Genomic DNA, 21,973 nt, shown 5'->3' with positions numbered 1-21,973 from the left:
TGAACTTTTTGTCTGGCAGCATAACTTGACAGCTTCATAGTTGATTCTTAACTTCCTCATAACTTTCACACATGAAAGGCTCTATAACAATGGTGAACTGGACAGATTCCTTGAATTTCCTTTTCCAAATCATTGAAATAATTGTAAAAGCTGCATAACTTTCATATAAAAATGAAGGAAAGTCTAATAAATACTGGAAATTACTCCACCTCTAAAAGATTTGAGGTGAACATACTTCTAATTTATTGTATAAAAGAGCAAAATTCATGCAACTTCATTATGTGACTACTTCTTTTTTCTTTTCCTTTTTTTTTTTTTTTTTTCCTGTATGGAATAATTTATCCAGTATGGGAATACTACAGGGATGGAATCTGAAGATACACTACTGCTTTTCAAGCTAAGTGGTGAAGTTATAAGATATTAATCCTGAAGTGGTTCTAGCATATATTTCCCGTGCAGTTTATTTAGGATCACAGTTTATCTGCTTTCTCGGAAGTTCATCAAATATTTTCTAAACTAGGTTAGACTGATGTCATCAAATTTTAGTATTCTAAGAGGTAAAAGGCTCTAAAACTCTTCATACCAGCAATGTTAATTTTATCTGTAATCTCTTGTGATTTTTTTTTTTTTTTAACATCAAAGTTATTTGTGTTCTAGTTACATCTAGGATTCAAAGCAACTTAGCTCTGCCGTTTCAGGAACAAAAACCTCAATAAGTCTTTGAAGAAATTTTGTATTGTTTCATCAAATAACAAGGCAATATTTTCACGCAGATACTTTTAAAACTCTAAAATGTTCATAGTTTAAAAAGAGATTGTGGAAGAATTGTTTAATAACAGCATTAAACTGCTTTAATCAAATCCAAGACTCTACAGCAAATGGTTCAGCTCCTTGAAAATACTGCCCTAGTCAACTTCCTCACAGGACTTTCAATGGACTTCAGAGACTTAAAACAAAAGTTATAACAAGTTCGGTTCATACAGCCACATATGTATGACTTTGCCAATATAAATCTGTTTTCAGTGTTTTTAACTTTTGCATACTGTAATTTTTTGTTAAGAGTTAACCATTCCAGCACCATAGTTCGGATAAAAAAGGATGTGCTGTTTTGTCCCCATTAAAGAAATCTGTCATCTCCATGCTTTGAACAGTTCTAGTGCTATTAAGCTTTGAAAAAAAGGATTGAAATTTGATTCAGTGGCAGAGAAAGAGGCATGGTGCAAGTGGTAAATTTGTGTCACTTTCATTAAATCCATCCCCATGCAGACAAGTTATAAACCTTTAAAAAGCCACAGTCCCCAAATCCATCAACAGAGACTTCTGACAGGAGAAATCAGTAGATCTCCTGCAAAAGGTAAAGGTCAGAGCAGAAACAAAGGATCAGATTAGGACAAGAAGTCTCGTAAAACTTCAGCTCAGAGAGACCTGGAAAGCACGAATCTATGGTTCTAGCTACACAGATATGCCTTTAAAGGTTTGAGTTTATGCTCTGTTTCAGCACATAAGTCTGCACAGTGAATGTGCATCCAGAACTTAATCTTAGGAAACAGTAAGAGCAGCAAGTAATATTCTAGTATTAACAAGACACCACTTCTCCCTCTTGATTTTCATTCTGTTAAGATTATTTCTGCTTTTGACAGATATCTGCAAATATCTGTTACTAAGCTCTTTTTCTTCCACTGTTTTTCAGCTCAAAGTTCTCTGACTATTCTCTTCTGTCTCCTTCACTAGAACCCTTACTTCCTTTTCTCTTTCACTTTAAATGCCTAATAGTCCATTTTTAGAATGCTGCTTCCATTTCACTTTTTCTTTAGATGATCTGATCTCCCCGAACTGCAAAGCGATCTTTCCACTCTTAAGCCATCTCTCTCCAATTCTGTCTGTTTCTGACATCTCCTTAAGAACCACTGCACTCAAGAATGTCAACTTTCAATCTAACTCCTGTCACCTGTTACTACTGAAAATATCAACATCCTTCCCAGTCTCCACCTATAGGCTCAAGAGATAGCGAAGAGGGAATCATAGCTCTCTCTAACCTGTTTCTAGATCCACTCATGCAAACTGTTACAAAATCTCATTTCTTCTTTTTCTGTTACACACTTTATTTTCAAACATTTCTTTATACCGTGTACTAAAAGCTCTTTCCAAAACTTCATCTTACACTAGTAACAAAGTATCTGTCATTCATATACAAGCATCAAGGCAAATAACATCCCAAATGCAAAGATTATTTTCTTATCTTATTTTTCTAACCTTTCAGCTCTGCTCTAAATCAAAACTTTACTTCACTTAAAGACCATTCATAGTTCTCTTTTCTCTTACACACCTATTTTGCACCATACTCTTCTTAAATTCCCAAGCTAATTTTTGATTGATTTCTGGTCTTGCATACAATTCCCATTTTTTCCATGTTGATCTTTTCCCACGTGAATCTTTTCCCTCAGAAAAAAACCAAAGGGCCTGAGCTAAAATGGCTCCTGTGGTTTCGTAATTGTTACCAAATCTTTTCATACAACATCTGATGAACAAACAGGTGTGGTACCTTTTCTTTTGTTGTAAATAATATGAATGATGTAGATGAATGAGGTAGTAGACAAATGTATTGGGGAACAAGCCTAAGGCAAAAGTGTCAAATACACTTAAACTCTAAAGGACCAACTAAGCTTTGGAAGCTTTGTTTGAAAATTCAGTGACAATAACATGTGCTAGCTGGAAAACAAGGATTAGAAAGGGGAAAAGACTAGTAAGAGTATCTTTCTTAAAGTATGTGATAGGTGTAAATTTACCAAATTTATAATCTGAAAAAAATTACAATAAAAATTAATTAAAAGCTATCGCATGTGTATACAAGATATTACTTTAACATTGTTCAGGAATAATTTTTCTAATAAAAGTTTAAGGCTACTTTTTAGAATACATTATTCCTAACAGAATAGACAATCATTAAAGTTTGACAGTACTTGGAAACATTATTAGTCATTTTATGTTCCACTTCAAATTACAATAAACAGAATTAAGTCTTTTTCATATTAATAAAACCAAACGTTATCAAGAGCAAAGGTTGTGAAGACTGTCATAGACTCCATTGCAGCTCCAGTGTCTGGTAACTGCCCAAGGAAAAAGCAATGGAACAATCACCTCTAAATAAACTGAACTAGCTAAGAAGAATGCCAATGTTTAGTTTATTTAGTAATAAGTAAGTAAACAAATCCTTACAATACAATATGGAAGAAAACAACTGGGATCTTGTATTGATTTCTCAATGAAACGTTCCTCACTTCCTTTTGTTATGTTTGTGAATTGTCGGAGAATTTTTGGAAAACATTTAGAGGAAGGAAGTATGTTCCCCCATGATGATGATGTAACAAGTTTCTTCAATTTCCCCAATAATGACTTCGAAATTGCTCAGTACTAAAAACTAGAGATACATTTTCAAAGAACACTGTTCCTTTCCATTGTGCAGATGATGTGCACAGACAAAACTCACACAACCACCAATTTTACTTCAGGATATGATTGAACATTACCACCAACCCAATTCAGTGGTAAGCTTTCTACTGAAAGAGAGTTTTGTCCTCTATGCGGCTGTGGCATCTATACAGCAAGTTCCCTGCACACACAAAAAAGCCGTACTTCTCTGCTGGATCACCCTGCTGCAGCCACACAATCACTGGAGCTTTTACAGGGGCAGAAGCAAGTAGAGACTTGTAGTTTGGAAGCCTCAGCTAGAAGGGGGAAGGAAAGATCAACCTTTGGCAGCAACTCACTATTAGGTCAGTTTATCTGTAACACCAAATTATGCCCTCAGGATCTTAACCAGGAACTGTGTTGTGCTAGTTCTTTTTTAATGTACTATTTTATACGTGAATCTTACCTCCATGAAAATTAATGGGAGTCTGGCTATCAATTTCAGTCAGTCAAGATTTCACTTCTGTACACTAGTGGCATGCAAATAATAAACAATAATGCAGATGTCTAGGTGGTTAGGTTTAAATAATAAACAGAAGCTCCAGATTCCATTATACTGAAAAGTAACATTCTCTCTCTCTCTAAATTAAAAGCTCATGTACAAAAACATATGCATCCCTACACTAGTAGCTTTTCAGAGGATTCTATGTACAGCAGGGGTATACCAATCTTCTTGACCTTGTGAGGCGAGCATCAAGATCTTCTCACAGAAAAAAAGACTCAAGTTAAATATACGTACTTCAGACAGCCCATTTTAGAGAAGGAACTTTAGGATTTGTTGACAGGCAGGAGACGGCAACAGCTCCCTAAGGACTCATTACTCCATTGTTGGAGGGAAATAGCCTGGGTAAGCAACTAGGGCCCACACCATCTCAAAATTTAGGCTTCCACAGCCCCTGTAATTTCAACTCTACCCATGGCTGAGCATGCACATTGTCCAGATGCACTCATAGCAGCCAGACCTACAAGATAAAGCATGTTGCCATGGCGTAAGAGCCCCACTTCAAATGTAGGCTGAGGACCACAAGCTAATCAGCCCTGATACAAAGTTTCAGCTTTTATTATTGTCCAACAGTTGAACAGTATTATGGTATCATTTCTCTCCTGTGGTCCAAAGAACAGCTAGAAGTTAGAAACATAATTTAACCATGAAAGAGTTTTTCTTTTCCAACTTAGTATTTCTATTCTCTGATCTCATAATTACAATGTTTTTTGAGGTATTTAATTCAATAATAAATCATTAAGTTACTATAACCAAACTGGGAACAAGCTGCAATGTATAAACTAAATAATGCATATTAATTCCATAAAAGAGAGAAATTTGAGCTTATATTCCAATTTTGACTGAAACATTGAAGAAGCAATTTTTTCCCCTGCTTTCTCAAGCTAATAAAGTGCACTTATAAAACTTACTGAAGGCGAACATTACTCTCAAAACTTCAAGAAAGACTAGAATCACTGAGGACAAACTGCTTTAACTGCATGACATAAAAACAATTTCAACTATATTCTCATATATATAAGAACTGAAGTTTGTCATATTTTAAAATGTATAGTGGCACTTAAGTTTTAGTGTTAATTCTTAACAAGATTTAGGTATAGTTAACTACATAAGTAAAACTAAATAAAACTCGGTGCTCAATTTTTACTGAGGACCCTGCTGTGAGGAACCCAAAGATTCCTTCCAAATGTAACCTTTCTCCTCCTCTCACTTCCACCCAACTATTACACCTTGTGCTGCAGTGGAAGCAATTTGCTTTAGAACGTGGCACAGGTAAGACCAGTATATAAAGTTACCAAGATTAAAAGCTGAATCTGTGATATGTGTACCCTGCAAGTTAATTAGTATTTTAATCTGTAAAATGTCTCCAGAGAGCAAGAATATAAAAAACGAATCTTATTATTGTGTTATATTACAGTCTCTGTTATATTACACAGTGCTATATTATACTGCCTTACATGAGCAATGGATATTACTGGAATTTCAGGCACACACATGTTAAAAACAATAACTGCTTCTATTTTAGCTATTACCAAGTAACCTCATTCTGACTTTCTGGGATTTCCACTGAAGAGGTGTATATTTCAAATATAAAAGTGTCATGCATCATACAGGCATCTTTAGCAGCAAGAAAATGGCACTGAAGATAAATATGCATAAGCAGCTTTTTTTTTTTATAGCTCAGGTTTGCTGCTAGATCACGGAATGTTTTTCTCTCATCATTAAAGCCTCTGAAATACACCCTAAAAGAAAGCAAGCTGATCTACTTATAGATCAACAGAAGGCATGTGAAGAAGGCTTGCTAACAATACTTCTTTTGCATGTAAGTGAGAGCAATTGGTATCCCATCTGGAAAAGCACACTATTCTGAGATAGAAAACTCTTGCCACTGGCAAAGTTTATGGTATTAATTTGTAATGGTGGATTTAGGGAAATGTACTAAACTAATGCTCATTTACTTGCATAATTATGTGTTTTCTACATAAAATGACAGGCTTTTACCTTGCCAATACTGGCACTGAGTTAATGGAAAACAGGACAAGGCGGGTGTACAAGTATGCCAGCACTGATGAATGTCAAGCTCAGGTTACAGATTTGCTTCTTGCATTAACATCTGTACAATGTACCATCTAATGCATTACCCTTCAGACTCTTAAATCTGTTATTTTAAATATTTTCATTGCAGTTTAGCTTTGATTATTAATCTAAGAGGCAAAAAGTTAAACTGTATCTTATCTTCTTTCCCACTTGATATGTTAAACAGCCTTCATACCTTAAATCCACTTTAATAAGGCATGCAATTATTAAAGCATTACAGAATGGCCCCAGAGCACACAAGCTCCATTAAATTTGCTTACATCTAATTACGTCTGCCTGAGGCAGGTGAGAAATTGACTCTGATAAGATCTTTCTTTTACCTGTAACCAAAAAAATAAAAAGGAAAAAAATCTCAGAGTGATTTTCTATCTAATTGCTATCTACAAGTATTTATGGTATTCGCTCCTTCAATGAACAGCCCACAAAGCACTCTTTCTGCAGTAACTAGTGCATTTTAAGGTTTTTTTTAAGATTGTAGAATACAAAAGACAAGCTCATCTTGCTTCAGGCATATCACAGGTCATCAACAATGTCTACTGGTGAAACAGTTTTATCTATTATTTAAATCATATTTTCTTTAAAAAATATTTCTGATGTGAAAAAGTATGTTACATATTCTTTGTGGACTTTTATTTTTTCATCATGTCAGCATAAGCAATGAAAGAATTATATTTTATGGAAAAATAACATAAATATAAAAATGTACTTTACAAGGCCTGAAAACTATTCTTTTAAAAAAGGTGGGTTTTCTTTCCAATTTAAAAAAGAAGTGTTTTATAGTAGAAAACACAGCATTCAACTCCCGTGTATTTGTAACCAGCCTTCCAAAATTCAGGAAAATTCTATTAAATTACACTGCCTGTTACCTGTAAGTGAATGAGGGAATGGGGTATTTCTAATCATTCTGATCCCACTAGCAGCCCTAGTAGATCCTAGAGAACAAAAGAGCAAGACCATCATAGTGATAATGTAAAAACTAGTTAGAAACTATACCAGCTAAAGAGGAATAAATAAATAAATAAAAAGTCATGGAATTCATCCACTCTAAAGGGATTATAATTCAATTCTTGGTTAATATTTAAGGAGAAACGACTCTGTTAGAAAGCATTCTTTAAAGACAACAGACATTAGGAATTTGATGTGAAAGTTGCCCAGATAAACCAGCCATCAGACTTCTAATGCAAGATTATACAACGCTATTTTTTAAACATACATCTTTCACCACTGATGCCACTGACACTTTTGTACTATACTAGCCATTCTTTGGTACAATGGATCGCAAATCTATAGCCAACCCAGAAAGAAAAGGTCCTTTGGTCACACTTTATGCTTAAGATCTCATTTGATACTCTTAAATGAAAAACTGCACAGAGGCCTGAAATGAATATATTGTACCATTAACATGTGTCTTATGCGCTTCTTAGGGTTATAGAGCATGTCATTCAATAAGCCTTCCCATAACTTGACCTTATATTCACATTCAAACAATAAACAAACAGGTTATCTTTCATATTGATTTGCTCCATTATACAAACGTCATTTTACATATTTGACAATGAGAAGATGTTGATTTTCTGGTATACTAAACAACCACATTGTAAATACATTTTTGTAAATACTACATTTTGTAAATACTATTTTTTTATGGCAATGACAAACTATTTCTGTTTGCTGTATGCTTTACCAACTCAACGACTGTTGATACAAAAAGCGTTTTGGCCTCATATAATTACATCTTGTTTGATGTTAATTTGTTGTATTTCTATTAAAACTTTCAGGGTTGCTTTATAATATTGTCTAGCCCCTAGTCTGCATTATCTATAAATGACAATACTGTGAACCACTGAATGCATCTTTACTGCAAATCAAAACCAAACTAGAAGAAAAAAATTACAAACGGAATTTAATGACTATTCTAGGAAAAATTACTTTCCAGCTTTTCCATGTCTTCTGTAAGAATGAATTGCATACAGGTAAATTAATTATTCAGACATCATGACTGTTATTCAGCAATGTAATTTTTTAAATTTTTCTTCATATTAACATCTCATATCCTAAAATATAGAACAAAATTTCTGATTTTCTCTGTTATGTTGTGGATTTGTCCATGGGAAGTTTCAGTAGACACTATTGCTCAGAATCTGAATACGTACCAAAAGCTGCCACTTTTATGATTATGGCTTGAATGTTAGATGATATAATTTCTTTGAGCAATATTTCCTGTTTCCGACGCCAAAGGTAAGCTAAAGGCTGAAGATTAAGCCTTCTGCACCTTAAAAACAAAGAAAAAATTGGATAAAGCCAAGGATTATGCTTTTATACAGCCTGATTCATGTAAAATTAAAGAAAATTAATTTCTCCAATTTCCTACCTTTAAATAATTTTTCTTCTACAATTTCAATTACAATACTTTACTATTCCTAGATTTCAGTATATACATTAAGTCTAATATTTAAAAAATGAAATAAACTTGTTCTGACTATAATTCATCTATGTAAGTAAGATGCAACTCACTGATGTAAACAGATTTGCATGGGAACATAAGTAAAACCATGAGAAAACACATTCCTAAACCTTTAGGGATGCAAACCAATTAATGCTTTAGGAAGCGATCCCATTTTATGAACACAGCTAAGGCAAAAGTTACCACTCTCTGATAAATGTGGCACACATCACTAGTACAATATGCTGAATCTGTTACACTCAACAAACCTGTGATTTGGATCAACACCCAAGGAAAAGAATCACTCAGGAAAATGTATACAGCTTGTGATACAAAGTAACAACTTGTTAATGTAAATTTAATTATTTGTTTTGATACATATAATATTTAGACAGCATTTGATACACGGCATTTGATTGTTTATGATATTAGAGAATCACTAATTTGCACTATTGCTAGGTAACCCTTCTGCAAATTGCAAAGTACCATCAGTTGGTGATAAAATGTGTAATGCCTAGTTCCTAAAAACTTAAAAACATTTAACTATAGGACTAGTTCAGAGCACTAAAAAATTACATGTATTGATATTTATCAATTATCATTGTTTATCTAATACATGGGCTTTCTCCTATATGTTAAATAGACCCACTAGTATTAGTGTCAAGACTTTATAGTTAAGTGGATGTTTAATGTTGACATGTAAATCCATAGTTAGCACCCATATAATCTGATCGGTTTTGTTATTACTTTCATATATATTAACAGCACACTAAGTTGTGAAATTAACAGAAATATTTAGCAACTCTGAATGTGAAGTAGTTCATTTAGGTGCCTAACTTTAGCTAATCAATTGCTGAGTCCAAGTAACCAGGATGGTTTATGTGCAACAGCTTTGTATCAAGGGGTAAATCTACAGATCAATGTAAAATTTTTTTACTACTGAGCGACCTTGGAATTAATCAGGTCTGTTGGAAATATTGCGATGTCCTGTCAATCTTTTGGCCGTGGTAAAAGATCTGAAACCCACAATCAACAAAAGCAATCTTTTCTAAAATATCTAGTAACATGATCAGGCAGTCATTAAAATGTTTTAAGTGTAAGGAAAAAGAAAAAGAAAAGAGCTATTCCTGACTCAATTTACCTATGTAAAGTGTAAAGGAAATGCCCATGCTGTGGAACTTGCTGATGTGAGTTGAGTTGGCACAGCATTAACTTCACCATTCTTACAGTTCATAAAGGATTCCATATATTTGCTTTTATCATCAACAAGTAACTAATGAACTCATGAAATTGTAATTAATTTTTAACACAAGGTGGTTTTGCATTTCATCAGACATATATAGTGAAAAATTTTTTTCCAGACCCAAATCAAGTCTTGCCATATATAACACACACAATTCCCATTACATAATCCTTTTTTTAATTAAGACTCTTAAAAGTATCACAATCTATCTAGACTTAGAGTGCGTAGAGTAGAAATGACAAATGAAAGCTGATTAATGATAACAGATTTTAGATTTTAAGGAAGTAAGGGAAGATATGTACCTAAGGATTCTCTTGCATTTAATTCCTGACAACAAGTCACAGCATGTCCCTCTATATTAAAACTCTGTTGAAAAATAGAGATATTTGACCACAACACGGTAGTCACTGGAATTGAGTGAGCTTTCTGTTGAAATTAAAGATCTGAAACCTACTCAACTAGTTTCATATCAAAATTCTGAGTATTTTCAACAGATCCATGACAGACCTGAGGAGCAATCAAAAAATCCAGTATAGTCTCTACTAGATTTTTACTAATGAACATATGGTTCCAGGAAAAAAAAAAAAGAAGAAAAAAGATACTTATATTAACAAATTGCATGAACTGGGTATCATAAAACATAAGAAATAAAGCAACTGTCTCTGCTCCGGAATTTCAATTAGAAAACAAACAAGTAAAGCACTTTCCACAATGTGTATATTAATAAAGATTAATATTTTCTTACACATCTTCAACTCGAACTCTCTGGTAGTCAGAAAGAATGGCTCCCACAGATACACCCTCCACTCCTTCTTTGTCCTGAAAAACGACATGGAATATTAATGATAGCAGTATATGCTGGCCTAAGCAATAGAGATTCAGTACCTCTACTAGCAGAATCAACCAAGAATAAATCTTTTTCCCTGTGCGCAGTACATGGAACTGAATGGGCTGGAATGCAGATCATGCACAGAAAAGAGCAGCACAGCTGACCTGCTACATGGTTATTACTCTAACACAGTAATCTACTCGACTCAAGTACCATTCTACAGAAGAAATAACCAGGGTAACTGGAAAGTACCAGATTTAATAGCTTATCCTAAAGTTTTCCTGACATTCTGAAAATTACTTCCAGCTCTTCACTATAACTGAGGTGTTAGCTATTCCACCTACAAATAAATACCAGCAACATACAAGAATAACAATATTAAACTTTAGCATTTAGTCACAATATGCAGCACAAGAGGGTGTGAGATTACTCTTTTTATCCTAACACCAAAACAAGAAAACTCACAGGCAACTTGCTCAATGTCACCTTTTAAAAATTCTGCTATAAAAAAAGATTTTCCAAGACATATTTTCTCGTTTCATTTCAATTACCTAAGCCAATAGTACTTTTTTCTTGTAAACATGCTGAAAATGTAACATTTGAAAATGCACATACTTACAGTATTTCATGAGCTCTTGCATTTTTAAAGTTGCTTGAGTCCCAACCAACATGCTGAATTTACTTTCTTTTCCTAAAATTTGCTCCAGCTAGACTTTAGCTACAGTTGTTTTCCTCTTTTAACCAAGGTTGATCATAACTATACAGCATGACTTACCTTCTGGACCTGCTAAGTTAGACAGCAATCCTATTAAGTTTGCAGCAAGATCTTACCACAAAATTTTCAACTATATACCTAGACATGAATTTCAAAATCAAATCAGTATTTGCCTGCCATGGTACTGAATTTAAAATTCATTTTCAGTTTCTTATCAATAAAATGATGTGGAAGGTGTTTTATTCATAATTGTATTGTAGGAGAAAAAATCCTGGGTTATGTCTGTCTGGGATATTCTTTCTTCAATCTATTATTCCTCTTTAATTCTCACCTCATATTGCCCAACCAAATTCCTAAGTTACTCATACCCATCTATACTTCTGATTTAAGAGTCACTGTATTTACAAAAATGCCTAGCTATAGTAATCTGAAAATTCTATCACTGTTCAATTTATGTACGTCTACATATCATTAATGGATATATCATTTAATATGAAACTTGATGCCAAATCATACAGGATTCAGGTTGATGCTTTTCACATATCCAGAAGTAATAGTACTAATAAAAATTAATTTTAGCTTATCTGTCACTTGTTCATTATCCACTGCTGGTATTATCATTATTATTACTATTGTCCAGACAATATTACTTCTGCTTCTCTTTGAGCTTTCTGTGCAACAATGTTTCAAAGCTCTTTTCAGAATAAAGACAAATCACAGACATATCAATTTACTGAACTCATGCATCTAGAATTACATTTCTTAAAAAGTTAATACAGTTATATAAGTAGAGTTTTCTTTAAATAAATTTGATAAAATGATTCATGAAGCCTTCTTGGGTCTTCAAGTACATCTAAAATGTTTTCCCCATACTCCTCTGTTTCATGCAATTTTGATATGCAGTTTACCTGTACTGATCCAATTGCACTAAAGTTGCATTCTTCAAAGTTCTTTTTAGAAAGATTATAAAGTTAAGTTGCATAACAGTCTTGGAAAACATGACAGCTAAGTATTGTTCGTTTGTATTTTTATGTAAAAAGAGTAACACTAACAATTCCTTCAAAATGTGCTCTGTCACAATGTTCAGACATCATCCAGTCCAGTAACATTAGACATGTCCAGTAACATTATATGTGAACAATTAATCACAGGCAACATATCCTCGAAGGTAATAATCATGAAGTGGTCCATGCACAGGATCTGACATAATGATATTTTTATTAATATTAATACATTTTATTAATATTAATACATTAAATATTAACTTTCATGTTTCCAAGTCTACACACATCTTTCTGTGTGAAGGAATGAAGTAGCCTGTATCCCTTTCTGCTCAACACACTATAATATATTTGTAATGGAATCACAGAATCAGAATGGCTGAGGCTTCTCACTTTTGCAAACAAACTTGGGACTTCTGCTGTGAATTACGTCCAGACTATCAGAGACTAGGACAAGATCTGGTAATAAAACTGAATGCCTTTATAGGGAGAGAAGTATTCAACTACAGAAAGGAACAGCAGAAGACAAAACCAGAAAAATACTGCAGAAAAGCATCTGCATTTATATGATCATAAAGCAGACTGGAGACTCAGGCCTGATGGCAAGGGAAGAGTAAAGCAGATTTAGCCTATGATCCAGGGAACAACAACAAAACCAAACCCAAAAGCACAAGAACTTCTACAATCACCTCCATAGCCTCCCAGTGTTATAGATACTGAATGTTCAAATGCTTTTTCATTACTACTTCTTCATGCAAGGTAGCATAACAATACATATGATACAAATGAGCTTGGAGCTCACTGATTAAGCACAGATTCCCAATATTGTCACTACTTAACAGTAGTGTTTTATTTTTATGCATCTGTCTATTGTGTGTAGTATTATTATGCTGTGAAGGAACACAAATAAAATACAATTTTAAGTTATTCTGAATTTTTATTCTTACTATAATTTTGAACAGTTAAGTTTACAAACTTTTCCAACATAAAATTGTATTGCCACCAATACATGATATATATACAAGAGGAGATTTTTTTTTTTTTTTTTTGCTAACAAGTTCACTTGAAATATTCAGGGCTTTTTCAGACTATTTCTGTCAAAAAAAAGTTATATATAAATTAAAAGTGTTCAGCCATAGTGGCTGGATAGCTAATTATACTTAGGAAATTATATTCAGTATATGTTTTCCAAACACTTGAGGGAAGTTCTCATCCAATGTTCTATCACAGGGTTTTTTCTATTTCTTGATAAAAAAACCCTGTCCTTATATATTCCGGAAAACCACACACTAAAGACCATTTAGTAACAACTTTCATTGTTCAGTTCTAAGTTACCAGAGGCAAACTATCCCATCAACTAAGTTCAGTAAGTAATGTTTTTGAAGTATTTGATAGAAACAAACACAAGGCTGTACAACTGTTGTCTCAGAATTAGATTAGTCTCCGTGGCTACATAAATACACATATCATACACAATTTTCCATATTCTTTTATCATAGAATCAGAGAATAGTTTGAGTTGAAAGGGAACTTAAAGATCATCTAGTCCAACCCCCTCGTCATGGGCAGGGATACTTTCCACTGGATCAGGTCGCTCAAAGCCCTGTCTGACTTTGAGCACCTCCAATGATGGGGCATCCGCAACTTCTCTGGGCAGCCTGTTTTACAACACATACACTTCTCTTTCCTCATAAAAACAAATATGTTTACTGTTATCACCATAATATTTATTATAGTGATTATAGCGTATTGCAAATACGTTGTTATCACAACAGTTTCCATTGTATATATTTTTCTTCCTCTAAGAATGGGAAATTAACAGTTGTATCAGAGATACAAGAAGACAGTAACTATATTACAAACTTCAAAAAAAGATATGATCCTCATAATTAACAAATATGCACTGAAATGAATACCTGTAGGAATTCCTTTCATGATTTCCCAAATACACAGATTCACAGAATCTCCTGTTCATCCATGAAGATGACAACTGACTTGCCCAAAACATTTTTTAACAATTTTTTTAATATTCATTCTGGTTTTCAAGTTCACACAAAATATATACATCAGCAAAGATACTCAGTAAGAAAACTACCTCAAATTAAAAAGTACCTGGAAGTACCGGACTTAAGTGTCCGGTTCTTATACAAACACAATACTTCTATACTAAAATGAACTGCTTCACAGACCTATTTGTTTGGGGTTTTAAAAACTTTAGTCCTGAATTCTAGGAACTTTCAAAATCATCCTATGGTAAAAGAATTTAAAAAGCTATTATAATCTTTAAGGTCACAGAACTTCTATTAAACAACTGTTGGAACGATGGCACAAACTTGAAATTTAAATATCACGTAGAATACTCACAGGTTTCGTTTGGGGGTTGGGGTTTTTTCAATTATACATACCTATAATACATTTAGAGGGTGGATGTGCATGTGTATGAATGCATATATATACACACACGAACACATAAATATGTATATGTGTGTGTATATACACTCACACACGCGCGTATATATGTAAATATGGATATAATATATCTTGGAGTTAGTAGCAAAAGAACAGCATTGGCTGCTTGCTTACAAGCTACGTTAAATCTGATTTAAATAATCATATACAAGATGTTCTGCACTTATTCTAGTTTATTTCCTTTGATAATATGTAAGTTTTAATCATCTTTTGAAACGGCAGTACATCATGTCATTTTTCAGTTGTGGTTAGCATTCACATTTAAAGACTTCTGACAGGGAGCTATTCACCACCATCACTTTTCATTTAGTTCTTCTGATGGTAAAGAGCAAATATAAACTTCCATCACTGTCCAAACAGCAGCTTCCACAAGGAGAAACATCAATATACTTAATACACGCTTTGAAATGGGAGAACTAGTTAATACACTTACATACCATGAAATGGAATAAATTCAATCCCCCTACTCTGTACGGTTCAACAAATCAAGGTTGGAGTGGCACAAATTCAACAAATAAGAAGACTTGAAGGGAAGAAGGATGGAGTATGAGGTGGAACAGGAAAAAAAACCTATGGTCTAACAACCTTCATAAATTCCTCAACTGGACAAGGCTTACATAAAATCTTGCCACACAGTGTGTTCAGCTCAGAGATTGAAGCATGCAAAGAGTACTAACCGAAAACTAGTTCTTCACTGGATTCACTGGTATTGAAAGAGTTACTGGACATTTTGCAAACAGGTAGGATTTTGTTTCATTCAGAGCTGATCATGGTTAGCAGAGAATCAATCCCAGAATCAATGGTGCCAGGTCTCGGGTACTACACTTCCCGTTTTAATGTGGAATCTCATCAGGTTTGGTACCCCAAAAAGCATGTTCACAAAACTGCAGTCTCAGCATGGGTAGAGCAGGCTGACATTTGAAGACTAAATATCGGGGATCTGCACTGAACTCAAAAGCCAAGGAAGAAAATTTGGGAAAATTCTGAAGGAAAGATGTTAGGTGTTGTATCATATAAAAAGTAACAGAGAACAGAAAAATGTTCGAGGGAAGTTAATATGGAATGGTGGTCTTTTTCTTGGGTTGGCTTGAGTTTTTCTTTTTCTTATTATTAAAGAACACATCATGTACTCTTAATTTAAGAGATAAATTATGCAAAACTTTACTAATACGTTGCTAGTGCAATAGGTTAGTCTAAAGTAAATATAAATTGCATCTCTGAAATATTTGGGTAATACAGAAAGCACTTGTACTCAGTACAATATACTCTGTCACAAAGTATTACATCACAGACTATGTAATGTATACATAAAAACATGCTAAACATAGATGTACACAGATGCTAACAACGTTTTTTAAAAAGTCATATGGAAAATAACCTGGTTTTCCCCTTCAAAACTACCAAAATTACTCATTTTAAAAGGCAGTTATAAAAATCAACTTTTAAAAAGCATCTAAATAACACAAATTTTTTAGCAGCAGTATACAGCTTTTATACGTACATAAGATAATTATTAGCTATGTTTTAACTGTGAGTGAAATTGCATCATTATTACATGTCTTGTTATAACCATTACTTTATTCCTGTCCATAACATTCATGAAGAATATCTTCATGAACAATTGTGTTAGAATAGCAAATCAATCTTTGCAACTGTGACTGTATTAAAATGTGCAATTTATGTTTAAAGCTTCATAGTTTTAAAGTTATTTATATTTTTAAACAGTTTAATGAATAACACAATTCAAAATTGCTGCTCTCCATGTATCATAAATCACTTTTAGCTGTATTTTCTATCAGAAAATAGTATAAAAAATTAAACAGTTTTGTGAAAGCTCCAAAACATCAGTGCCATGAGTATGCTTACTGTTATACTGTTGTGAAGGGGCTTTGTAATACCCATGTACAATACCAACTTACTGGTTCACAGCTGAAGTAAAATATAAACAGAAATGTAAGAGCAATTTATGCTAGCACACTGTGATTTCAATTTTGCTTTTTTTTTTTATTTCAGTGACTGAAACTCAAGGATAGTGATGGTAATTGAGGAAATGTCTACATATGCATTGTAGCATAGAATACTTGTAGAAGTATTCTACTAGTAAGTAAAATATTCTTTGCAGTAGTATTAGTACAGAGGTTTTCTTTAATTTCACATTTTAATGTCTTTACCTGACCCTCTCAGAGTTCAGCAAAAAGAAAATTAGTGCTAATGTTTTCAATTTAATTAGTATATTACATGCACTGTAATTATTAGTGGGAAATGTTACATTAATGAATGTAAAAGTTAGCTGTAAATTACCTTGGAGTTATTATCAATTTCCCAAGTTACTGCTCCTTAAGATAACCCTCTCCCTATGGTCCTTCCGGTAATTTTTCTTTGCCTGATAAACATGATGATTAAACAGCACACAGTGCAAACCTTTGATACTTTTTAAATTAAATCCATGCCCAGCCTAAGGGCTGTGTCTGATTTCAACTAAATGTGTCAGTTAATCAGATAAAAAATTATCGGCAACTCAAAGAAACAGCAGCCTTAGGCTTCATCAGTGCCAGAGAAAGCTGAACAAAATAAGACATACAGACAATATCACATTATGAGTAAAGGTTACTGCTAAGCATATCACTGCACAGAACTATTCGCCACCTTAATAATGTCTATCTTAAATGAAATATTGCATACAACAGCCAAAATAATATCTAAGAAAGAAAAAGCAAGTGCTAGACCTGTGCCTATATATGCTTGTGCACATGTATTGCAAGAAAATTTGAACATTCCCATTCAGAACAATGCAGAATACCCTAAAAATTTACTGTTCGGAACAGATCTATGTAACAAAGTGAAATACAAATAGCTGAAGAATGGTTAAACTAGGTTTAATTTTTAACACTTGCTTCACAGCTTTGCCGCACTAATTTTATGACCTAGGTATAAAATAGATTATCTATAAATGAAATTGTCTTTCCAATTAATATCCTCCTTGAAGCTTGCATGAGTAACAGAAAACTGCTACACATGCTTAAATTAAAGTAATTTGTGTCTAAATAATGATTATCAGTCATTTGCAAAGCTTTAAATTAAAACACAACATATTTGCAGGTGTGTGATTGACAATATATACATTAGTAACAGGACTTTTAGGCTTCTGCAGTTACTTGAGTGGAAAATTCTTAAATATGAGTTTTGCCTTACAATTTGTGAAGCATTCCAAGATCACCGATTATACCAATTTCAGAGTATGTGATTCTTCTAAGCTTTGATATGTGTGTCAGAGGCAGCTGCAAGTAATCAAAGACAGTATGGAAATATCCCTGAGACATAGGGATATAATAACTCTACTTCAAATTGAAAAACCGCTGTTTTTGAATTGCATAGACTTGCGGATCACTACACTTCATCTGGGACTTTCCTGTTTTCCACTTAGAGACCTCAAAGCACTTATCTCATGCCTTCATTCCTTAAGAAGAAGTAGTTCCAAAAACAGGGGTGGAAATTAATTTAATGTGGATTTACATGAAATCCCTGTGTGAACACTCTCATTAAGAACTTCAGTAGTCTTCGGCAGGCTTAGCTTAACCCACTTTAAAAGTAACTTACTTTTGAATATTAGTACCTATACAAGGAGATAATACTACATAACTAATCCACTTTGTAAGTTAATTAGATTCATTTTTATGAATGCCCTGTATAGGGCACAGACAGACACACCACCACATTTAAGCATAACTGATAGCCTAACTTCAAGAGTTTTACAACTGCAATTACTGAAATACTGCATGCACACACACACACAAAATCTATTAACTCAGTGTAGGGGGGTATTCATCAGCTCTCAGTTACAGTTTTCAGTATCTAATCACAATCTCATAATAACCACATTTAATTAGTATATGGTCCTCTTGCTACCTGGAAGAGTCAAAGGTTCAAGGAGATGGTGCAGGGGTACATTTTATGCCCATGAGCACAGGCACACAACACTGCAAATGAAAAGGGAGAGAGAGAGACAAAAATACCATTCTCAAAGTCTAATACCAAACATAAGTATATTGAAATACTGCACTTCAAAAGGCTAGAATCAAATTCTAAATAGCAGAAACAAAAAAACAGGAAAATCTTCCACTATAGCCATACATCACACAATAAATGCAGGTTTTCCTGAAATACCGATACTCCGTTTAGCTGCATTTACAAACTGAACAATTCATCTTAGGAATTACAAATCATTAATTCATTAATAAATTATTTTTTTTTAATGTTATCTCATATATTAACTATTTGCATAGAATACAAGCAAGTTGAGATATCTTTTTAGATATCATACTATTTCACAAGAACTTTTTTCTAAATTATTTAACTTAGATTGACTGATTCATTTTTTCCAATTAAGAAATAAGCCATGGTAAAAACAATGCATTTAGTAAAATTAAAATAGTTAGATATACCTATCAAAAACCATAGAATACTAAAATCAGAATCAATAGACTTATACACTGGCAAAGTTTACGTAAGGACTTTTCTACAGAACCGTAAGTTTTTTGTTTTCTTTATACAAGTCAACTGAGTGCATAAGAGGCCTACGTGCCATCAACAGAAGCTACAAAGTCTTTGACAGGGAGACAACAGTCTGCAGCTGAACAAAAAAAGAAAAAAAAATAATTTTTTTAAAATTGCATTTTGTGCAGAGATTTGGTTTCACATAAATGTCTGCTTCACCTTTGGGACTTCCAACTCTTAAATGTTCAAATAATTACACAGCAAACTTGCCTGCAGACACTTCTTTCAGGAAATCTTATTTATAAAATCACCTCAACAAAGACTGATTACTTAATTTGATAACAAAATTTAGCATGAACAGTCAACTCCAGATTGAATAAAAGACATTACATCGTAATGACAAGATGCCAGTTAACAACCACAAAACCACCAAGTAACTATACATGTTACTGTTCCCATGCTAGATTGGATATTATAAGTGTTGGTGATCATAACTACTTTGCAATCAAGAGCAATTATATCAACAGCTATAACATGAAAGACACTGCAAATTTATAAACACTTCTTACACATTTAACTAGAATTAGTAGTCAACCACTGTGATTTAAATTTAAAAACCTACGTTTTTAAGATACCAACATATACAGTTATATGTGGCTTCTTCAGAATGGAAAAGAAAAAAAAAAGTCTTTGTCTTATGAAGGCAGGTACTGGTCTATGTTATTATGTTCCAGATCAATGTCTTGCTGAAGGCAAACCACTTACTAAATCAAGAAAAAGAAGGTCAAAGGAACATTAGTTTGTACATTTCTAGTCAAGAGAAGATTCATGATTTAGGTAATGCAACTCAGCCCATTTACATCATACGCTCTGACGTCAGACAAGGTAGAATTTCACTCTTGGATTTTTTTTTTTAAAATAGTATCCTTAACAAACCATCAGACAGCCAAAAGCCAGCCTTGATAAACTAAGATCTTGAATATACTCACAAGCTTTTTTTTCCTAGCTCTGCATTAGCTTTTGACCACATAGCCTCCATTTGGACCAACTTCTAGATGCTAATGGCAATCTACCTCTCCACAATGAAGACCAATAAGACACAGATCCAGTACAGCATCTACAAAACAAACTGAAAGTCTACAGCTTGCTCTGGTTACCTGAGGCATGCAGGATGGTTTGGATAATTCAACTCATTAACAGAATTCCACTAAGGGAAGCTACTCTAGGAAAATGTCATACAAGAATAAACTGTCTAGCCTCATTTATTTCTATATGAGTATCGTCAAAGCAATGTTATTTAATGAAGTATTTCAGAAAACATGCTGGCAAATACTGAGGCACATAAGTAACTTCATTCATGTTACTAACTCTGTGAGCAAACAGTTCTTTTTGTGCAAGTAGAACTGTAGGACAAGATTCTGGGTTTTCCTTTTGTTGTCCTCTTACCACGTGCAATAGGACAAGACTCAGAAACATGGGAGAAAAACATGTCTTAAATGAAAATAAGCTATTTTGTCTATCAGAAAAAAATCTATTCCTCCCTTATGCTTCCTTGTAAAGAATATAGCTTCCTGAAAGCAAAGAAATTAAAAAAAAAAAAAAATATTTTTCTAAAATTAACTCTTATATGCTATAATGCAACATTAAAGTAGTTGCATGCTTATTTTAACACATTCTGAATCATATGAGAATTTCAGATTAAATAAGTCAATTTTATTGTCACTAACAAGTATGACAAGTAGGTATGTTTACATACACTTAGATAACTCATTCTCCCATGTACTACAGCTGAGAACATCTTTCAAAACTGCACTTCATATTTATGAAATCTATTTAATGTGCATCTATACACACACACACACACAGATACATCACCACTGAACTCTAGTTACTTTAAAAGACAAAACAGACTTTTAAGAATATGGCAATTTGCTTATGTTTTTCTTATGACTTAAACTCCAAAGAACTGTACAAAACCTTTACCTGTTAGAGAATATCTTTTCATAATACTAAATGTTCAAAGCTTTGTAATTTCCAGTATTTGTAGGAAAGAGCTACTAAAAGTATTTATAAATCATACACTCCATGAAGATTTAAACTTCTTACAACAACTAGCCTTGAAGAAATAGCATCTGGAGCATACTGTACTGGAGCAAAATACCATATTCTATAAGAGGAAATGAACTTTCACTTAAGGTTGACCGAGATATAACATTATTCAATGCAATGTTTGAACAAGTCATGCAAACATTGTCAAAAGTGTTCATTACTACTTGCCTGAAATGTTAATCACATTCAGTAATTTGAAGTACTTGAATAAAAAATATCTAATATGATGGACATGAAAAATGAAGTCTTAACCTGACAGTCCCTTGAAGATATAGCTGAAATTTCATCGGTAAATCTGAAGATTCATAACGTAGACTTTTACAAACAGTTAATTCACATCTGCATCTCTGCTGCATCATGTCATCTGATAACATGAACATGATTTATGTAACTAATGTACAATGTGCAGATTCAAAGTAATTGCAATCATTCCTGAATTGTCACAAAAACTATAATGCTGAAGTACATGTAGAGTAACTGACTGATTAATAAATTCAAAATTTTTCAGTGTTGATGGACAATTTACAAAAAACCCTCTTGCTTTCACTTTCTTCATAGGTTTTTTTAGTTCAAAACTGTATCTTCTCTCAAAGTGTCAAAGTCT

At 33.3% G+C, this 21,973-nt stretch overlaps 1 protein-coding gene across 3 annotated transcripts in view; it reads right to left on the bottom strand.

Annotated features, from left to right (window-relative positions):
- Positions 1-21,973, bottom strand: part of DPH6 (diphthamine biosynthesis 6) — a 215,851-nt gene that overhangs the window by 155,690 nt on the left and 38,188 nt on the right. For all 3 annotated transcript variants that reach the window (XM_052782504.1, XM_052782506.1, XM_052782507.1), the window contains exons 4-5: positions 10,499-10,572; positions 8,221-8,339 (exon numbers count right to left, since the gene is read on the bottom strand). In XM_052782504.1, the coding sequence (XP_052638464.1) occupies positions 8,221-8,339; positions 10,499-10,572 (193 nt within the window). The remainder of the gene's footprint in view (positions 1-8,220; positions 8,340-10,498; positions 10,573-21,973) is intronic.

Source organism: Harpia harpyja, chromosome 3 (genome assembly GCF_026419915.1).
Source record: "Harpia harpyja isolate bHarHar1 chromosome 3, bHarHar1 primary haplotype, whole genome shotgun sequence".
Classification (NCBI taxonomy): domain Eukaryota; kingdom Metazoa; phylum Chordata; class Aves; order Accipitriformes; family Accipitridae; genus Harpia; species Harpia harpyja.
Note: the sequence above shows the minus strand (reverse complement) of the source record. Positions and strands in the feature narration are given on the sequence as shown.